This window comes from Eublepharis macularius, chromosome 9, assembly GCF_028583425.1.
Source record: "Eublepharis macularius isolate TG4126 chromosome 9, MPM_Emac_v1.0, whole genome shotgun sequence".
Lineage (NCBI taxonomy): Eukaryota > Metazoa > Chordata > Lepidosauria > Squamata > Eublepharidae > Eublepharis > Eublepharis macularius.
The window spans coordinates 61,588,940-61,611,760 of record NC_072798.1 but is presented as its reverse complement, the minus strand read 5'-3'; the positions used below and the strand labels follow the sequence as shown (position 1 = coordinate 61,611,760).

Here is a 22,821-nt window from a genome sequence, read left to right as displayed (position 1 = left end):
TCATGGTGTAAGTTTTTCATGGTGCGAGTTTCCAGAACTGCAGTGGGTGTGCCCAGGCCTGGAGCAGCTTTGAGAGCTGACTAAGTTGTGCCCCGTCCTCTGGCCTGTCCTCCCCTGGCGCCGGCGCAGGGCTTACACCTCCATCTGGCCACCAGTCCTCACCACCACCGCCAGCCTGTGGCGGGAGCGCACCTTGCCCAGGCGCTGGTGTGTGTGTGTGTGGGTGGGGGGGCGTTATGCCTGTGTAAGTACACGTTACTGCAACGTAGTCCACTCCCTAAGCACTTTCAACCTGGCCCTTAGGACTGCGCAGAAATGGTGGAAAGTCAGTTATTATCAAGTGTAACAGTAAGTATTTGTATACATAACAACTGCAGTATAATACATCTCAAATAATAGCCCTTCACTCAATGATACTGCTGCTTATGGAATGTGTCCTTAATAGAGTACTTTTAGCTCTTCTAGAAAGTGACAGAGTTGTGTGTTGGTGCTCCAGGATTTAGGTTTTTGCATGAAAAAATGAGCTTGAACTCAGTATCGTAAAACTATCCTTCCCATTTTGAGCAAGCTAAAATAATAAAATGACATTGGACAACAAGATTATATATTTATGTTATCAAGGATCCTCTGCATATAAAGAATATAGCTTTTACATTAAAAAAGAGCTTTAACCTTAACTAGTTTGTTGACACCATGACACTTTCTGACATTTTTTTTTGATGTGGAGAAATTGCCCATGACTTTGGTGACGTAACCAAGCCAGACAAGCATGTGGAAAAGAAATCTAGGTCTGAAGAAAATCACTGGAATCAAAAGGTTCAGACATCAAATTCTAGTAAATTATATAGAACTTTGTAAAGAACATTCATCAGGCGCCCTTTACAAAACCACCTACTTGTTTGAACTAAAATAGCATGAAAAGATTCCTGCTCTTCTTTGGAGGAAAAGGTCAAAATAACCATGCTCTTATCTGAAAAATAATAACAAGGGGTTGTGATTGTACATAAAATTCACTGAAAACCATGATAACAGAAAGACTTTTTAAAACACCAAGTTACTACTGTTCATTTATCAAGAAAAAAACAAATAATGAAAAGTATTTGAAGCTGCCATTTTTGACTGGTATCTTATCAGTTACCTATCTTGGTATATGTGTATATGTGGACCTGTTTTGATATGACGTATTTATTACTACAGGGTTTTAGACTTTATATATTTTGCCCTTTTGGAGTTGCAAATTGCCCTTTATATATATATGCTGTGTCCTTTTGGAGTTGTCAAAGGCATGGATTATGTTAATTCAATGTTTAATTTTTTACATATAGAAAAGAACAGAGAAATTTCATAATACAGAATAAATAATAATACTGATGCTATACTTTTATATATTCTATTTTAGGCTGTCCTGATATTACTGGACACTACTCTTAATGACATAGTTGTTTTTTTAAACATGAAACAAAGTACCTCCCTTTCTTATCATTGCTTTGCTCAGTGAACATGTTACATTTATAGGTGAGCATCTGTTCTCATTTGCTGTGAATCTCCAGGTACAATTCATGATGCTGGTTTTGAACTATGAAATCCAAGCTTGGTAGACTTAGAGGCCATCTCCTTTCTCAGATTTCCATATAGAAGTCATGTAGATTGCCCCCGCCCCAGTCAAAATGAAAGGCAGACACAAAGCTTGGGATTAAAATTGGGCCACTTTATTAATTACACTATTGTCACTATGGCAAAGGATCTAGCTAACTAGCAGTACAGGTTAAGCGCTGGGGTTACCATATGATGTATAGAAGTCATGTAGATAGCTAAGATCAGCCACAAATACTCTGTTGGCTTAAGGTATGAACGAAATAACCACTTCACAGTAGAGAGATTAACTACCTATCAAAATCCTTCTTTTGGGAACTTACCAGAGTCAAAAATGAGCTTTGAGTACTTGAGACTAAGGCAGAAAGGGGACTGAGCCATTGATAATGATTGTATTTCACATTTTAGAATTAGTGGCAGATAAGTTTTCATTTAAAATTAGTGTTCTACCCAAGGAATTTAAGATATAGTTATGCTACCAAACAAAAGGAATGAATGGGTTAACACCAGAGAAAAAGTAAAGGGCCACACCAGTCAGGTAAGTAAAGGAGAGGTAAGGTTAAGGCCAATGATGCAAGCAAAGGCAAAAAAATCTTACTCAACTAAAAAAATTCCCTACACATTTTGCCGAATAGGCTTCTTTGGGGGAATCTGTAATACAATATACCAATACATTTATTGAGTTTTCATAATTACATAACAGAAGTTATTTTGCTTAAAATCATCTGAATAAATAAAACTGTATTAAAAGATCAAATTACATTTAGTACATTTTAATATCAGCTAGATACAAGAGTAATCGCTAGCACTTATTCCATCATGATTGCATGGGGGAGAAAGTGGGAGAGAAAAACTCCATGCATGTAAAAAAGGTAAGATAGAGAGACGCAGGGTGGTAAGCTGCAGTTCTGCAGCCCAAGCTCTGCTCACGACCTGAGTTCGATCCCAGTGGAAGCCAGGTTCAGGTAGCCGGCTCAAGGTTGACTCAGCCTTCCGTCCTTCTGAGGTCGGTAAAATGAGGACCGAGTTTCCTGGGGGTAAAGTGTAGATGACTGGGGAAGGCAATGGCAAACCACCCCGTAATAAAAGTCTGCCAAGAAAACATCTTGATGCAGCGTCCCCCCCCCCCAACCCAACCCAACCCAAGAGATACTGGCTCAACATTAGAAAAATCTTTTTTTCTGCCTGAAGAGATGTTGCAAACCTGTTATTCTTTCAGTGTTCCTTTATCAGGAGTACAGGATAAGTAGCAGTTACTAGAGAAGGGATCCACTTAATATGTATCAGTATTTAGGTGATATAATGTCTCTCTATTTAATATGATTGTAAAATTGCTGTGATGATGCCTCAGAGTAACACCAGTGCAAGCCACCTTACCTGTGAGGAAAGGGACGGACTTAGAGAATGGCAGAAGTTACTTGGCTCCCTAAGAAGCACCCCAGCCTAGGGATGCCCCCCCAACACCGGTAGAAAGTTCTACAACAAAAACCATGGTGCAGTTACAACAGAAATGGCCAAGCATCTTCCCCCCTGCCCCCCCCCAGACATGGCCCTGGCAAAGCACAGGTTGCAAATTACAGCTGCAACCAATCACCCCCTTCTCCAGCGGAGGCCGAACCCCCTCCCTCACACCCAGTCACAGCCTCTAGCACTACATAAACTCCTGTTAGGTTGCCCCATGGTTCACTAGGTGGGGTGTGCAGCATGGGACTCTGCCTCAGAGGACTCTGCCATGTATAGCATTGCACTTGGTGGCAGGAAAGGCACAGAGAGGGTACTTAGCACCAATGAGGGAGCACTTAACACTAACACCCAATGGGGAAGAGCAAAGCCCATGCTGTATGGCTAATGTGTCTCATTTCAGAATCCTAACAGGTATTCCATCTCTAAAGGCTCAACCCGAAGTGGCGGCCATGCTCTAACAAGTGAGCAGAGGTGGGAAGCCCTGGCTGGAAGTCCACACCTCAACCCACCACTGTCTTCACACAAGCCCAGTTTCCATCATGACATTGCTAGCTCCCACAACTGAGAACAGCAGGGTGTGCATATGGGGGCAACCCGGGCCAGGCCCACCAGGAACCATGCCGCATGGCATACTCTCAGGGAAGTGTTATCTGGAAATACTGCCTATGAGTGGAAGGGTGCAGGAATGCTGGCAGCCCTGTAGTGAGTTATTAACACACTACTTTGCCAGGGTGCCCCTTCCCCCAGGTGAGGGACAGGGCACAATAGGGATTTGGAGTGCCTGGCAGCTACCCCACTGTGCTCTGTGGATCAGCTGGCCAAGCAACCATGGGACCCATTGCCTTGCAGGATTGGGGCCCTATGCAACAACAGTGGATAGAGCAGTTGCAGAGCCCTTCCTCACAGGATTGGTAGGTGCCATTTGGATGGCTACAGCATGCATCTAAGAGGGGTTCCTTGACAAATGGACACCCCATGGGGTTGGAGCCACAGATGCTGTTGAGGCCTCACAGACATGGTTGTGCTGTTTGCCATGGCATCTGTGCGGGTGGTGGTTCAATATGGAGATCTGAGTGCATGACCTGTGCAATTCCTGCCACACTGCTCAGTCACCAGTTGCAGCCCAGCTCCTGCAGCATCCTGCCTTGGACAGCTTTCCAACCAGTAAGTACAACTCACTCACATGCATGCTGTGGTAGGGACAGCTCAATGTGTCTTCCCATGGGGAGAGGGAGTTGGCAACCCAGTTCATCAGACCTCTTCATGACCTGTTCAGTATGGGGTGTTCTACAACTCTGTCCCTGTCTGTTTGTGCTCCTGGATAAGACTAGCTTTATGCCCCTTCCAGCCCCACCTCACCCCATCTGTGGCTTCCCCCTAGGGCTGCCAAACATCGCAGAGGTCCAGTGGCCCCTTGAAGGCTGACCCCACCTCTTGGTCCAGCCCCTTCCCAAGCACACACTCTGTTGACTGCAGTGTGCAGCCTGCAGGGGGAATGGGCTGGTGGGTGGTCCAGGGGGATGTTTGTCTGCTTTAGTATGGAGAGGATAGTCTCTGTGTCCCACACCCCTCCATAGTATCTGATAAGGCATGCAGCTCTTGCCTGTCCTCATATGGGGATCAACCAAGGATTCCTGCCAACGCTATCTCAGTGCCTTTACACTGATCCATGCCTCTCTCCGCAGTGTTGCCTGCCTGGTCCCATGTGGCTGGTGCTGATGTGATAGCTGCAGTGGAGTGTGTAATGCCTGCAGGCATGCCTCCTTTGAAATTATTCTCTTTGCCCAGTGGTTAGGATGCTGGTCTTCAGGCTGGGGGCTATGAGTTTGTGCCTTTGCCTCTTTCCTTTCTTTTCTAGTTTTACTTTTTCAGGGGAAAGGGTGTGTATGGGCAGAGCAGGGATGGCTGTGTATAGGCAGCGCTTCGGCTGCCAGTCAGGCTCTTGCTGGGGAAGGGATGAGCATCTTGTCCACTGCATGAGTGCTGGAGCAGCTGCTTGGGCCATGTGCCTCTGTTGGGGTGTTGTTGTTTCTGGGTCTTCACTACCTGTCTGCTGGGTGTCTGTTGGGGGGAGTAGCATCAAGGGGCAGTGGATGGATTGGCAGGTGGTGATGGCCTGTGTGTGCCAGTCAGCTGTTGTTGCCCAATTAATGGGTGTTGCTGGGTTGCTATGGACTCCAATATGCTTGATATGCCATCTGTGCCTTGTGTAGGAGCATAGATTATTTCCCCCTACAGAATGTGCATTGGGAATTGACCAGTGATTGCACTTTTGCAACAGTGGCTTCCCACCACTGCCACAGCAGCCCTTAGGATTGCACTGAACATGTGCACTTTGCTTTAATAATAGTGGGAAAGGGTAGTTAACATATTTATACCACAGCTGTCTTACAATTACATACTGATGACCCATTAATAGCTATAGGGCACGCTGCATTTTCACACTAGTCAGGGAGGTGCATAGAGGAATATTAGATGGAATGCTGAATTTCTTTATTATCTGAAAATATAAGGTAACACTGTTGAGCTGTAAAAACAAAACTGTAGAATATACAAATGCTGAGTTATTCTAATGGTTTGCTTTTCAAAAATGAAAAAAAAAAGATTTTTAAAAAGGTTTTCTATTTTCAAAAAGCCAAAGCTGTGACAAACGTGTTTTTTTCCTAGGGTTTTTTTTAAAAGGATGCTGGAAATTGTGCTGTTTTAGTTATGCAAATTCATAACTGAGTAAGCATAGTAAATATGTTACACAGTACTTAGCTTATCAATATTATTGCACATTAGAATAACAATAAAATTACAAACTTTTTCATGCATAACTAGTGATAATATATTTAAAATGGAAGTGGCACAGGCAAGTCTTGTAGTTTTCAAAGATGGCCCCGCACATCCTGTAGACTGGCTTAAGGAGTTTCCAGTTTCCTAAGTGAAGTATCATCCTTTAGTAAGTTCTAATCTGTTGTAAAAATTATTGAATGGTTTAGGATGATACATGTATGAAGGAGGGTACCTTTGCAGAGTATCAAAATTAGTTGCATGCCAGAAGTTTGGTTGGGTGCAACACAAAAAACGCCCCCTGCATCCTATCCTAAGAGCTAGTACTTCAGTGCACCTTCTAGGGATAGAGTTCAGATTTAGAAGAATATAGAAAATAAGGTAACTGCACCGTATGATTTGTTAACTTTAAAAAAGAAAACATACTAATAGTGTTTGAATTGGAATTCAGTATTGATTATATCTTTTGAAACGGTTCATCAGTTGTACATTAGTAACTTCTCTGATAATATTCTTCTGCAGGTTACATAGCTTAAACTATTATGTTTCATGAAGGGAATGCTTTTTGCCATACTTCATCCAAGTTTCATAGACCACCAGTGGTAAAATTCTAGGAAGCTCGGGAGCTGCTGCATTAGGATACATCCACAATCTGTTTTCTCAATGCTGGAGCAGCATACAATCTCATAAGGGTACACTAGCATAATCTTCCATCAAAAATGGAGTAGCATGGAAGCCTAGTTTACTCAGCAAACCTCCTCTTACAGTCTGTTCACACTGCTGTCTTGACTCTTGGCTGTTCTCTTGCTGCAGTGGTCAAATGGATAAGGACAAGCAATCTGAAGCCAAATCCAGGCAAGATAAAGATGATGTTATAAAAGGCCAGAGTCCTTGAGTGGACTGTATTATCCATTTCAGATGGAGTAGTAATGATATTAGTAGATTCTGTGAAGAGCTTGAGGTTACTTTTGTATCTTATCTTGTGAATGGAGAGAAACAGGTCAGTGCTGTTGCAGAGTGTATTCTTTCATTTACATCTAGATCAACACCCTTCTTTGGAGCTGGCCACATTGATCCTCAATACTAAATTAGTGCAGAGAGCTGTCTGTCCTTGAAGACTGCATGGAAACTACAGCTGGTCCAGAATGCAGCAGCTTGTCTGCTGATGGGAGTCAGTTGGACTGCTCCATACTACAGCAAGATTTAATCAAGTGCATTAGTTATGAGCTTGTTTCCACACTGAATTCCGCAGACGCAGAACAAACAGGGGTGTGCACTTCCCGCAATGACCAGAAACAAAAAGAAGGGGAAGGCAGCAACTACAATACCAAAAGAATGATGAAAATATGATGTATATGCTTATAGTAATGACAATACAATTGAATAAACAGCATATGTGAAAATAAATCAAAGATATGAATCATATATACAAGTCATACATACAAAAACTTAAGGGTTAGAGACCAAAAGCCGAATATATCCAGACAAATTAATGGCAAAGCACAATACAGTCAGTACATGGAAGTAATTTACAAAGTGCCAGGACCAATATCAATGTAATGTCAAAGTAAGCTGGTTCAGACCACAAACATGTAGTATATACTCATAAAGGAAAAGAGTTGGTAATCAGTTCATGTGTACAAACAATGTCCATATGTGGGCAATATGCTGAGTAGCTAGACACCAAAAACTCCTATGAAAGGGCCAACGGGCTCATGCTTGCATATTTCATATTCCCGTTTCACAGGTCATTGCTTCCTCAGGGCGGTAACCAGGTGCCACACACAGGAAAAAAAGATTGAAGTCTTAAACCAAACAGACACACAAATTCACAGCTTCAATGGGAGCGGTCCGGCAGCACAACAATGCGGCATTGAAGTTTAAGACTTCAATCTTTTTTTCCTGTGTGTGGCACCTGGTTACCGCCCTGAGGAAGCAATGACCTGTGAAACAGGAATATGAAATATGCAAGCATGAGCCCGTTGGCCCTTTCATAGGAGTTTTTGGTGTCTAGCTACTCAGCGTATTGCCCACATATGGACATTGTTTGTACACATGAACTGATTACCAACTCTTTTCCTTTATGAGTATATACTACATGTTTGTGGTCTGAACCAGCTTACTTTGACTTTACATTGATATTGGTCCTGGCACTTTGTAAATTACTTCCATGTACTGACTGTATTGTGCTTTGCCATTAATTTGTCTGGATATATTCGGCTTTTGGTCTCTAACCCTTGAATTTTTGTATATATGACTTATTGAATTTTTGTATATATGACTTGTATATATGATTCATATCTTTGATTTATTTTCACATATGCTGTTTATTCAATTGTATTGTCATTACTATAAGCATATATATCATATTTTCATAATTATTTTGGTATTGTAGTTGCTGCCTTCCCCTTCTTTTTGTTTCCACACTGAATTCAGCTTGCTGGTTTTGACCTCCAAAACAGCATATGGTCTGGAACTCATATTTGATCAGCCACCTCTTTCAGTGTGAGCCTGCAAGAACATTATGTTTCTCCTGTCAGGGTCTGTAAATAAATAGTTTGTGTTTGTTCTTGTTATGTTCAGCATCTTGTTTGTGGCCTAAGACTGTGGTCCACAAAGCAGAATAGTTAGAATACAGCAAGTGTTGTCCTGCTTGTTGCAGTAACTAAAGCACCATTTTAAATGAAATAGTCGTCTTGAGATAATTCTGCCTTATCTATTTAATGTTCAGCATTCCTTATGAATGAGCTCTACATGGCAACAGTTAGTATTTACCTCGTCGTGACAACTAACAGACTCCCTGATGTGATAAACACTGACTGTCACCATTTGGGGACACATTAATAAAACTATATTTACTATATGAAACAGATGAAGTAGAGATTTATCTTCTAATGTGTTTAACACATCTGAGGTTAATGTTGTAATTGAGCTGAAGATTAATTAAATCCAGAAACTCTAGTTTGAGGATCAGTTTATGGGGAAATCGTGTTGCTGAGGGCAGGGGGTGATGGCTAACACTGAGCTACAGCTTTTATCAAGAGCATCCATGATAACTAGTGAATTTCTACTAAAATATAGTCTGGTGATTCAAACGTTGTCAATATTTCCATTGTAAACTGGGGAAGAGGATTTTTAAAAGTCACTCATCTATAGCAGATATCATAATTGGGTGGAATACTAGCACCAAACATATTAAATGTCCCTCATAAAAAGTGCATTATTTTATTTGTAATACTTTAAAAACCTAAATACAGTTCAACTCAAACTGTTTCTAAAGTGTGCATATGTGGTAAAGGAAATTGTATGGAGATTATATATGAAGTAAAATGATATTTTAAAATGTTAAAGCCTTTTGAAGCAATAGTTTGCAGTTCTTTCTCTCCTATGTTTTGTTTACAGAGCATCACAGGATTGCTTCTCTTAATGAGAGGAGTTGGCTGCTGGGGAATATCAATCAAACTGGATATTTTAGGGTTAATTATGATGTTAGAAATTGGAGATTGTTAATTGACCAACTAATGAAGAACCATAAGGTAAATTCAATTAATTACATCATCTGAAATTTGTTAAACTACCTGCTGTTTTTATCAACTTAAAATTTTTCCATTTTTCTCCTTGGCGCACATAGGTCATCTCTGTCAGTAATCGAGCAGGTTTGATCGATGATGCGTTCAATTTAGCCAGGTATGTTGTTCTATAGATAATCTAGTCTAAGACACATTCTGTGCTGCATTCATATTATTTTCCTAAACGGTGTCTTTGTCTACAATATTTTAAACTCCATCTTGCATTTTCTTTTTCTACTGTGGAATATGAGCACTGTTTGCAGGATTTTTTCTGTTCCTGATCAATAAAAGCTGTAGGGTATTTCCGAGTTTAGACACTTGATTAATTTTTCTTTCAAGTCAGTTTAATACTTTGGAGATTAATAATCTGTTCCCATTTTACTAATGATCCCTCTACATTATATTGTTTGTAATGATAAACACCTTCAAGCTTTAGAAATATTTTCAACTGTGACATATTTGATATTGTTCAACAACATAACAAAAGCAGAATTTATGTGTACATTGTGTGTGCATTGCACATATGAGTGTACAAAGTTAAAAATGTGGAACTGTAGAATAATTGTAGAAGATAGTACATTATCATTATTTAGGAAACTAGATGGCTATTACAATACTGGTTTTATGATCCCAACTATTTTCTGGCTTCACAATCTGTTCCATGAGCACCCGAAACCTTCCTAACTCCAAGGGAAAATAGATAGAAGGAAAAAGGAAATAACTTCCCTATACATACCCCAAAAGGAAAGAAAGTTATAGACTGAAGCAGATGAGTAAGACAGACAACTCAAGTAAAGTATCCTAACTCCTGTATGGTATTCTTCAGAGTTGCTTATAAGCTCTGGGAGTAAGGGAGACTGTGTTATGGTGGTTCAAGTCTATCTGGGTGATAGAAGGTGATACTGGGGGACTCCTGCTCTGCCCCTTGGATGTTGGCCTATAAAGTCCTACAGGCCTCGATTTTATCCCCCATGTCATTTAAACCACTGGGAGAGGTCATCAGGAGGTTTGGGCTACAGTGTTGCCAATATGGTATGTGGCTGTAGGGTAGTGGCTAAGTGGTTGGGATGTGAATCAGCACTCTGCTGGATCAAATCCCAATACTGTGATCTGGACCCAGGTGGCCAAACTGGCATAGTCAAAGTAGGTTTAAAAACCTTGTCAGTTGTGTGGCTGTGTTAACTTGCTTCTCCAGCAGTAATTCTGGATCCAGTATGACCCCTTAATTCCTGACTCTTGACTCTTTAACGGGTCAGCTGAACCCCTCAAAAGTGGGAAGCATGATTATTGATTATTTATGTCATTTATAGTCCACCTTTCTCACTGAGACCGCAAGTGGGTTACACAGTGTGACATTAGTACAGTCAATTTCAAGGACATTTCCATAAACAATGCTATAAGGTAAATAAACACAAGTTTACAAAGACATAGCATTAGTAAGAATCCAATACAGAGTTGAAGAAATGCTGAAACCGAACATAAGCAATTCTAGGGCTGACATTAGAAGCACAAGTAGATCATAGGAGCATGTATTTAAGACAACAGGTAGTATGTAAGGCAACATAGTGGTGAAGTCTATGGTCCTTAACTCATTAGTGAAGTATCTGAGAGCCCCTCCCTATAATACAAAAGCCTTTTAAAATAATTCAGTTTTGCATCATTTGCGGAAAGCCAGGAGAGTGGGACCTCTCCTGACCTCCTCAGGCAGGCCATTCCACAAGGTGGGGGCCACCACAAAGAAAGTCCATGTGCAGGCTGCTGTTGATTTCACCCCTGTGCAGAGTGGCACCTGCAAGAGACCCTGTTCAGATGAGCAAAGCTGCCATGGAGGGACATAGGGAGGGAGGCAGTCTCGTAGGAATGCTGGGCCAAGGCAGTGAAGAGTTTTGTATGTGTTGAGTTTTGTATGTGATAACCAATACCTTGAACTGGGCACAGTAGCTGATAGGTAGCCAATGGAGTGCCTGCAGAATGGGGGTGATGTTCATGCTCCTGCTCGCTCCTGATATCAGTCACGCTGCAGCATTTTGCACTAATTGGAGTCTCCGAGTTAATTTGACTGGGAGACCTATGTATAGTGCATTACAATAGTCAAGTCTTGATGTTACCATAGCATGGATCCAGGTGGCCAGGTCAGCCATATTGAGGTAAGGAGCCATTTTCCAGGCTACAGTGAGGTTGTAAAAGGCATTTTTGCAGCAGCCTTAACTTGTTGTTCTAGTAGTAGCAGCACTGGATCCAGTATAACCCCTAGGCACTTAACCAAGTCTGCAAGGGTCTGACGAATTCCATCGAAAGCGGAGGGGGGTACAATGTCCTTCAAAAACTCTGCCTTCCCAACAGGCATCGCTTCCATATTGTCTGGGTTCAATTTCAATTTGTTCATTTTTAGCCATTTCACTACAGCTGTCAGGCAGCAATCGAAGACTTCTACTGCATCCTGAGGGGACCTGGATAGTGAGATATAGAGTTGGGTGTCATCTGCATATTGGTGACATCCAACTTCATCACTGCAAATGAGATCTTCTAAAGGCTTTATGTAGAGGTTGAACAACATGGGAGCTAAAATTGCGCCCTGCGGAACACCACAAGATAGCTCCAATTCTAGAGACAGCTGATCTTCAACAGCTACCCGTTGGGTCTGTCCCATGAGAAACAATTTAAACCAGTCTAAAGTACATCCTTTGATGCCCACTTCTATCTCTAGATGCCTCAAGAGAATGGCATGGTCTACAATAAGGAGGCATGGCCTTTGTCTATATTTAGATGGAGAATCATCTGCTAATGTTACTAGTGGTGTCTCTGTCCCATGCCCTGGTCTGAATCCAGATTGGAAAAGGTCTAGAGCGCTAGTGTTTTCCAAGAAGATCTGGAGTTGGTCAGCTACTGCTCTCTCAATTACTTTGCCCAGAAAGGGCAGATTTGAGACTTGGCAATAATTAGTCAGATAATTTTTGTCTAGGGATGGTTTTTTAATTAGTGGACAGAGAACCACCTGTTTGAGTGGCCGGGGGAAGATGCCTTGAGCTAGTGATTGATTTACAGTAGACCTCAGTGGTTTACTTATGTGGTCCTTAATAAGAGAGCTCCAGATAACTGGGACTAGCCCAAGGTCACTCAGCTGGCCAAGTGGAGAAGTGGGGAATCAAACCCAGCTCTCCATATTAGAGTCCCGTGCTCTTAACCTCTACGCTAAACTGGCTCTCATGAGCCACAGCTCACTTCTTCAGATACAGAAAGAATGTCTAGCTAGGCAACAGTGTAGGGCTAAACCATGGTGTATTTAAGCAGGCAGTGTCTAGCAGATGTTGACTCCTTCCTTGAAGTAGTACATGATTGGAGGAGCTCTTCATATCCGCTTGTATTCTCTACCTTGTGCAGACACAATGATGCCTGTCCTCAGGCTGCGTGTCACGGGCTAAGAGCCATGGGCCAAGAGCCCTTGTGCCCTCACCCATCAGCTCATGCCAAGAGGCTTGTGCCTCCTGCACAAAGCCCCACTTAGATAGCAAACAGAATCTGTGAGAAAGAAGGTGAGGTGGGAGGCAAGGCCAAATCACCCAAATGGCCCCCAGCTGCAGATCAAAGGGAAGCAGCACAATCTCCTTGCAAGCAAGCATCCATCTAGTCCTCACAGTGGTCTCCTTGTAAGCAGGCAAGCCTCCTGCATGAAGCTCCACTTAGATAGCAAACAGTACCTGTGAGAAAGAGACCATAGGCTTTCCAATCAGTATCACTTCCATCTTGTCTGGGCTCAGTTTCAGTTTGTTCACTTTCAGCCATTTAACCACAGGAGTCAGGCAGTGGCTCAAGCTCTCTACTGCAGGGGATTTGGATACAGAGATAAAGATCTGAGTGTCATCAGTTTATTGCTGGAATCCAGTTCCTAAGCTACACATGATTTCTCCTAAAGGCTTTATATAGACACTGAATAAAATAGGAGGTAAGGTTGCGTCCTGTAGAACCCCACAGGACAACTCCCAAACTGAAAACAACTGATCGACAGCAACTCTTTATCTGATCTATGAAGAATGATTTAAAGCAGCCAAAGGCACATTCCTGGATACCTGTTTCTGCTTGACTGTAAGCAGTAGTTCTCTCATTTTGGTTGAGAAAGACTTCAAGGTTTTAAAATAGATCATTCACTATTCCATTCTTATTAGTAAATTCTGCTTTGTTATGTGACATACTCAGTCCACTACTAATTTGTGTGTGTGTTATGTGCTATCAAGTCACTTCCAATTTGTGTTGATCCTAAGAATTAATGACCTCGTTTTATTAACAGCCATGCTCAGATCTTGCAAACTGAAGGCTGTGGCTCCCTTTATTGAGTTAAGCCATCTGATTTTCAGTCTTCTTTTCCTACTGCCTTCCACTTTTCTTAGTATTGTTTTCTTTTCCAGCGAATTTGTGCCCATAGCCTCGGTCAATCTTGTCATTTTAGCTTCTAGGGAGAATTCAGGCTTGATTTCATCTAGAACCCACTTATTTGACTTTTTGGTCATCCATGTATCTGTAAACCTCTTATCCAACACCACATTTCAAATGAATCAGTCTGCTCGTCAGCATTCTTGTTCTCCAACTTTCACATCCATACATAGTAACGGGGGTTACAATAGTATGGAATCTTGATCTGCGTCCATAATGACACTTCCTTATCCTGAAGGATCCTTCACATCCCTTCATGGCTACCCTTCCAAGTTTCAGTCTTTTTCTGGTTCCTTGGTTGAACCAAGGAATAGAACATCTTTAACCATTTCAATGTCTTCATTGTCAAAACTGCACAATTCCTCAGCAGTCATTACTTTAGTCTTCTTGATGTTTTGCTGTAATCCTACTTTGGCACTTTCTGCTTTAACCTTCATCAGTAGTTGTTTCAGATTTTCACAGTTTTCTGCCAGTAATGTGATGTCATCTGCAATCTCATGTTGTCAATGTTCCTTCCACCAATTTTCACTCCACCTTCATCTAAATCTAATCCGGCATTCCTTATGATATGCTCTGCATATCTACTAATACCACTAATTTAGGAAATGGGAAATTGATCTCTTAGATTAAGGTGCAATATACTCAGTTCTGGTACCCTGTGGCTTGTTAATCACAGTAAATAAACATTAATCCTTTATTTGTCTGAAAACAACATATAATTCCTAAAATGTTCTTCATTTTTAAGAATACTATTTCCCTATCTGTTGGGAGCATCTGTATAGCAAAATTAAAGTGTGAATTTGTAGTCATCTTTATCACGCTAATCCTTCCCCAGAGATCCCGTTTAATTCATTACAACATCCAGAGTCTTCAAGCATATTCAAGATAATTGGATCCATATTATCCTTAATGATGTTTTTTTAAACCTCTGTTCAAACTAATGGCCAGAAAAGTCAGGGGTTTTCAACCAATTTAAGCATCAGAAATTTGAGTAATAGACTGTGAGAATAGTGAAGGTTCTCATCTAACTCAACAAAACACATTCAAATCTTTCCAAATATCCCCTCTCACATGTAGTTGTTGATATGGTTCTCTTTGGTGTCTGCCTAAATCCACATTTTGTGATTTGGCTTCATTATTGCCTCTGCATTAACACCAAGACCACTGCTCTGAGGACCATTTAATTTACTGAGAGTGAACTAATCATCTTGAAAATTAAAGTTTTATTTTGTTGTTGTTGCAATAGTCAAAGCACTTGATCATCAATAGTTTCATTAGATAAACTAGCACCATTATAAAGATACGATAGAAGGAAACGTAACTGATGAATTGATTTTATATCAAAGAAAGGAAATTAATCTTGAACGGTGAGTTCAGAGCATAGTTAAACATTGGAGAAGTAATCTCTTTTAATCTGGACACTGTAATGGGCAATACTTTCTTGCTGTTGGAGAGATAGCCAGCATACTGAGGAGAAGAATCACAAATCAAATGGGAACATAGTTATGGGTGACATCAAGCATATTAAGTATATGTAATTCAAAGGTGAAATTATAGATTCAGATTTCCATTGTGTTCTACATGTTTGGTTCATCTAAAGATGCTACAGCATTTATGTGCTCTGACTGATTTTTATCCATAAACTTTGTAGAAGATACCCGTGTCAGAAGTACCAGTTGTTGGAAGAGATGGATGGGGACATTTTCATAAGAAGTTTCCAATCAGTGTCTTACTTCATGTTTGATAATACAGTCAACATTAAAAGCCTTCCTATGGACAAGTACTTCTGACCCAACTAAAGCTTCCTTTGGTTTGGTTTGTTGTACAGCAAAGGCATGAAACAAGTATTATGTATACTACATAGACATTTCCACAGACATAGTATCTTTGCTTACTGAAACAACCTAAAATAGACTAATAATGTTACATTTTTTAAAAGCAGAAAATAAAGGCCTGTACATATTAAATAAAAATTCTTCAGACTGTTACTGGGAGATTTATTTAAGATATTTATATCCAGCTTTTCTCCCCAGTATGGACCAAAAGCAGTTTACATCATTCTCCACCTCTTCACTTTATCATTAAAAGCACCATCCTGTCAGGTGGTTTGGGGAGAAGGAGACTCTTCCAGGGTCACCCAGTGAGCTCCATGGTAGAACGGGGATTCGTACCGTGGTCACCAGGATCCTAGTCCAACGCTCTGAGCTCTGCATCATGCTTCTTGTTCTTCTAATTGATCTTTGAGGAAGAACGTATTTCCCCCTTCAAAGGCAGGCAGACAATAACAAAATGGTGCATCATAACCTCTTACGTAGATATATGCAAAAGAGAATTGACCTACTACAATATTCTGCTTGCAGGAAACCCAAATAGAATTGGCCAAGATCAGTGCTTATTGGGTAACATGAGATAGCAAGATTTTTTTGTAGCCTGCTTCAAAACATACCTCTGACGTGGTGGGCTGGGTGTGATTTTGTAAATGATGAGAAAGAATTTCCCTCAGTCTGAGACACTCTCTTGTTTTATTGGTTTACATGCACTGAAGCTGAGTTCTAGCAATAATACCAAGTTCCAGCTGATACTCATTGCTGTTGTAGTTATAAGATCTGCATTTCTTACACCACACCCTTTTTAAGCAGGCAGGCATCTGAACATGCAACAGCTTGGACATTTCTTTCCAACCCCCACTTCATTCTTACAGTCTATGTGCACATTCCACATAACAATTGTGTTTATGACATTATAGGGTGTGACAGTGCCCGCAGTTATTTTATTGAACTTACGTAGCCTGTGACAGAAAGGTGGTCAACAAGTTTTATGGTTGTCTGTCTCAGATGAAACTCTGGCCAAAGCAGTGAAAATAAAGGAAAATATTTGCTCTGTAAGACTTATTAATGCCTCACGGATCAGAGTTGCTAGTCTCATTGAGGGAAAGAATGTATTCCCAATTGCTACTTCAACTTTGAAGAAACGAGCATCAGCTCATAGTCTCCCTGATAGAGAGACAGATGGTTCTCACAAATTTTGAATTGTTTATAAAGTAAATTTTTGAATGCTACAATGAAGTTGCTTTATGCAATTGTTAAAGTTTGTTGATATTTATTACAACTCCCTTGTTTATGGCACATGTTTTACAGCTCAGCATCTTGCTACCAATCTTGTAGAAACTCGGTCTTAATCATTTTCACCATTACTGCAACAATTGCCTATTATTTTATTTACTTGTTACTTACTACTTATTTTCTTTATTTATATCCCTTTTCTTCCCAATGGGGATCCAAATGGCTTACAACATTCTCCTCTTGTTCATTTTATCTTCACAACAGCCCTGTGAGGTAGGTTAGGCTGAGAGAGTGTGACTGGCCCAAGGTCACCCATCAAGCTTCCGTAGCAGCAAAAATTGAATCGGAGTCACCCAGATTCTAGTCCAACACTGTGGCCACTACATCACCCTGGTTCCCTATTATTAAAGTTGTTGTTGTTGTTGTTGTTGTTAGGGATTGAAGTCACTAGTTCATGGGTTTTTAGTGAAATGCCTTCTTAGACCTTCCTTTCACTGTATACCAGTACACAGCATAGTTAATGTAAAATTCATCTTTGTACTTACCCTAACTTTTATTTTATTTTTCACTGAAATGAAAATCAGAACTAAGTTCACTAAATGTTGCATTGCATAATTAATCTTGTATACCAAGGCTTGGATCCCATGCAGCACTTACAGAGCTGCATTGCATTAACGGTAATTTTCCCACCTCCCTTTTCTTGCTGTGGTCATCTGTGCTACTGTCATCGTACTGGTGTGGATCAGTGAACCCCCCTCTTCAGGAACACCAGGATGTTCAAAGTGGGAGGTTGCAGAGAGAGGGGGAGAAATCCAGGAAAATTGCCCCCCCCCCTCTTCTGCAAGTGGCAATGCCTGCCACAAATGGAAAGGGTGCTTAGCGTCCAAGCCTAAGAGTTTGTTTTATAAACAATTCAAAATTTGTACAGAGACCAAGCTGCTAAAATAAAAATAATCTTTGCTGCATGTCTGTATGGAAAGGTATGGGCAAACTGGCACTCCCCTCCCTGTAAAGAACTATCAAAACTGTAATAAGCTACTCACATTCTATAAATTCCTTATGAAACAGATGATGCAGAGTGGTTTTTAGAGCCATAGCAACTAAATCACCTCATTTCCATTGTTTCAACACTGCCAGCCAGTTTGTGGCCAGCTTGGGTTTTCTAATTTTGATTTAAGCACAACTCAAAATGGCTCTGGTGGGCGGTGGGCTTGCGGATTTATGGTACGCTTATATTTGGGACTCTCGGTGCTCTACAGAAACCCTGTCGTTTTTGTGACAAAATCTGTTTGACTGGTTTTGGATTTATGAAGGAAATAATTCAGAATGGAGTAATAATTTCCCCTTGCCAATTACACTACCATTTGGTACTTTGTCCCTAAGGGGAAAACGAATGTGTTGGGATCTATCTATGAGTTCAGTTGCTCAGTATAAAGGAACAAACCAAGGTCAGAACGTAGCTACAAAACACACAAAAACATCTCATTCCACCTAGATGTGCAGTCTTGAGCTGACTCAGTGAAAGTTTTCCTAATCTAAATAATATGTATTCAATAATTTAAATATTAATTTATGTCACAACTTTTTTTAATGTTGGAAGTCATACTGTATTGCAGTTTCTGAATTTACTAAGTCTCTCTGATAGTTTGATTTTAAAAAGTGAAGTCTACTTTCTTTCTTTGCAACTTCTCCAATGACTGATATTACTCCTGTTAGTGACACCTAAAGAATATCAAATTATTTGGAACCTTACAGAGACGGATCTTTGGCAAGGATTTGATGAGCTTAAAGTTCCATTTACATGCTCCAGCAATCCTTCTACACTTTCAAAGGCAGTAGGTTGATTCAGATGTAATGCCAAACAGTAGTACTGTGAATGAGCCTTGTTCAGAGTATGGATGTTCAAAGCAAACATTAAAATTATTCTGGCTCCAGATTTATTCAGATCCCCCTGCCCAATGCCTTATTTTTTTTTAGCAGTGACAGAGCCTTAAGGCTGCCTAGTTATTATGCCCCCTCCATGAAATGCCTTTCTGTAGTGATTTAACATGCCTGTGCATTAAACGTAATCTTTTAACCGTGAGCCCAGACTCTGGAGAAGGTGAGGACAGGAGTTGGACAGTGGGGTTCGCTGCCGAGTAGAACGTTTTCCTGCACTTGCTCAAAGCCCTATATTCTTTCACACTGGCAAGTTACAGATGTCCATGAATAAAAAAACATACTTGGGCAGAATGAAAATGGCCATTCATTTTTCTGCTCCTGCCTCTCTCCCCCGTGGCCCCACCTATTCCTGAGTCAAATGGTTGCTGCAGAAAAAGGAAGTGCCTCCCAAATAGTAATACTATTTAGATTTTCTGATCAATGTTCTCACTTACTACAGTTCACAGTAAAGAGAAGAGAAATAAACGAAGGGCCCAGATAATAAAATATAGGGAACAGAACAAATGAAAATGAATTCAGTCAGTAGAGGATTAACTGACTCAGCTGCACGCTGTCCAGTTGCTCCCCCCTCCCCCCTTTATTCTGAGGCAATCTCATAGAAAGCTTCTGGAATGTATTCCTTTAAGACTCGAGACACTTTTTTTTAGAAATTAAAGCTGGGAATTCAGAAAGAAGGTTTTGATCTGTGTCTCCTTCCCCATGCCCTGCCTTCAGAGTCAATTTGTGACTTTGGCTTTAGCACAAGTAATGTGTGTGAGTGTGTGTGTGCATGTGTGTGTAAAATGCCATGAAGCAGAAAACTACTTATGGCAACCCCAGAGGGTTTTAAGGCAAGAAATAAACAAAGGTGGCTGTGGTTTGTCATTGCCTGCCTCTGTGTAGTGACCCTGGAGTTCCTTGGTGGTCTCCCATTTAGGTACTAACTGGGTTGACCCTATTTAGCTTCCAAAATCTGACTAGATTGAGCTAGTCTGGAACATCAAGCTCAGGGTGCATAAAACATAATTACTATTAAACCCAGATAACGGTTTGCACTAAAAGCAACTATTTTAATTGCAGTGCATCAGATAAGGAAGGAGGAGGAGAAAGGAAGATTATGGGCATTTATGCAACGCCAGTTCATTGCTTGGCATTACATCTGACCTAATAGTTTGCATGATTGCCTGACTGTTGATCTCACAGTGGTGGTCTAGCAATATAGGAAAAGAAAGCTTTTGATCGATGGATGTAATCAGCAGTTTCTCTTACACAAGAGTGTGTTCATATAGAGCATTATATAAAAGATAGGCAGGGGAAATTAAATATAGGCCTTCCTATCAATGCAGCTGATTTTCTAAGCAACCAGCTAATGCCACTGGTTTCTTTGGTGAAAATATTGACATCACATTAAATTGAAAAGACCTGGTACAAAACAGAGCTTGTAGGAGGTGTGTGACTGATGAGAGTTGGTTTCAGTTTCTTTGTAGCTTGCTGAGCTATGGCGATAATGGAATGCCTGATTTTATTTACTAAGTCAGTATCTGATAGACCGTATTCAAAAGTATTCACTGAACACAGCCTTTCCTGATTATAGGTTTGGGACATCTGCTGGATTTAAATGTGGGGGAAGGAATGCATTTTCATTGCTCATGGCTTTTATTTAAGTTAGTAACATAAGAACATAAGAGAAGGTATGCAGGATCTGACCAGTGCTCCATCTAGTTTAGCATCCTGTTTCACGTTTTGGCCCACCAAATACCCCAGAAAGCCTGCAGGCAGGACATGAAAGCTACAGACTCTCCCTGTAGTTGTCTCTATCACTGGTATGGAGAGGTTTACTGTCTCTGAACACAGAGACTCCATTTAGTCATCATGGCTAATAGCCATTGATGGTCTTATATTCCATGAATGTGTATATTTTTTCTCTGAAGCCACTAGTGGTCATCACTAGTGGTGATAGTGTAATTCGACTACCCCAAATTGAATTTGAGTTTCACTTTGAATGAAAAAACACCTCCTTTTTCTGTCCTCAACCTACTGCCCACAGATGGGAAGGAGACATAATTATATAAACCTTTATCATGTCCTCACCAAAAAGCTGAAAATTCCTTAGTGTTTCCTTGGAGAAAAGATGCCCTTGATACTTTTAGTTGTCATTTTTGCACCTTTTCAGTGCAACAGTATCCTTGTTGAGATATAGCAGTCAGAACTGTACATGTACACAGTCTTCCCAATATGGTTGTTTTGTTTCTCAATAATCCCTAGCATAAAATCTGCCTTTTCGATCACTGCTATGCACTGAATTGATATTTTCATTGAGTTTGTCACCTCAAGATCACCTTCCTGGCCTGTCATGTTTTTTTTCCTAGTTGCCCACAACTCATAGAGAATTTCTGCAGAATGCAATGCTTGTGAAATTTTACTTTTTTTCTCTCTCTCTTAAAAATTCTCTTGCAAAACTTGTTTTATTTCCCTCATTAAACTTCCTAAATCTTATAGTTCATTTTATCTCGTAGTCATTAATTAATTTAAATCATAGATATTGTTATGATGTGCAGGATCTTTTAAAAGGCATTCAGGATTGAAGAGTATTTAAAAATCATATTGGCTTTATCCCATGATATGATGAAAAAGGAAAACCGACATCACTTTCTAGTGTCATTGGGTATCTTTTTTTCTGAATAGTTATTAACCATACCTTCTTTAATTACTCAGAGCTGGCTATCTGCCTCAGAATATTCCCCTGGAGATTATAAGATACCTATCTAAGGAAAAGGAATTTCTGCCATGGCATGCTGCCAGCCAAGCTCTTTATCCTCTAGATAAATTGCTGGACCGCACTGAAAACTACAACATCTTCAATGTAAGGATATTTTTTTTACCTGTTGTTACACACACCAGTAATAACCTTTAACTGGCTAGTTAGTGAAACCAGGATTGGGCCCATATGTGAACCATGAATCTTGGCTTGTCACAAGTTTCTGGTTTCAGTGCTGTTGCCCCTCCCTCCCTCCTTTCCAATCAGAGACCTAGATGCTATTCCAGTCTGCTACGTAGCATAGCTGATAGCAAAGCCATGTAACAGCACCAACTCACATACAATTGGCTGAGGGAAGTGTGAGGGTGAGGAAGCCTCTCAACAGAGCCATAATGATCAGTTCTTTCAGAAACCTACCAGGTATTCATGTTAACCCTTTCTTCAAAAAATGAGGAAAACAGTCTCTGGCCAACTATACCCAAATGCAGACACAACCAAATACATCCACTTAAGTGTCCATGCCATATATGACTCATGCATGAGGTACTTTATCTCTCTCTCCCAACTTTGAACTCATATTGCCTGGCAGATTTTAAACTCCTTGCCAACACTACTTGCCAGCTGCATACCAGAGTGTTCACACATGGAGCCCCCCAAAACCTGCAAAGCCTAGACAAGCCTACTGAGACAAACAAATTACGTGAAATGTATTTTACTGAATAAAGAAAGCAAATACCAAGCAGTAAGAATTTTGAATGTTAACTTAACATAGGTTGTTTATAAAAGGGGGACCTCAATGCAGGAAACATTGGGGTAGGGAGTTTGTTTTCCTTCCACCCATCCCTCCCCTCCATCCACTTTCCCATATAATAAATATGAATCATGTTCTTGTGTGCTTGCTTTCATAGAAAGAACTTGGTGTGTTCCTGTTCATTTAAAAGACTGGAGGCTGAGCATAGAGCCTCTTGCCAGGCTGGCTCAGAGCCATGGATGGGGAGAGGCTTGGTGCTAGTGAGGGTCAGCTGTTGGCTAGAGCAGTTATGTTTTTGAACAACTGTCACCGGGAACTCTGTAGGCAGGACAGGCGCACCGCATCCGCAGTAAAAAAACACAAACCAGAAGTAATCCAGAATATGGTTTGTAATGTAAAATCATAGTTAAGAGTGTCTGTGGTTATCTGTTAGCTTCAGAAGCTGGTTTCAGGTCTACGTTTGAAGCACACAAGTTGATATGGTGCCATGGGTTTGAATGA

General features: G+C 40.7%; 1 protein-coding gene across 1 annotated transcript in view; it reads left to right on the top strand.

The window, feature by feature from the left end:
* TRHDE (thyrotropin releasing hormone degrading enzyme) overlaps positions 1-22,821 on the top strand; it is a 362,232-nt gene that overhangs the window by 300,464 nt on the left and 38,947 nt on the right. Inside the window, exons 11-13 of the mRNA XM_054989042.1 lie at positions 9,235-9,368; positions 9,464-9,519; positions 21,527-21,674. Coding sequence (XP_054845017.1) covers positions 9,235-9,368; positions 9,464-9,519; positions 21,527-21,674 — 338 coding nt within the window. The remainder of the gene's footprint in view (positions 1-9,234; positions 9,369-9,463; positions 9,520-21,526; positions 21,675-22,821) is intronic.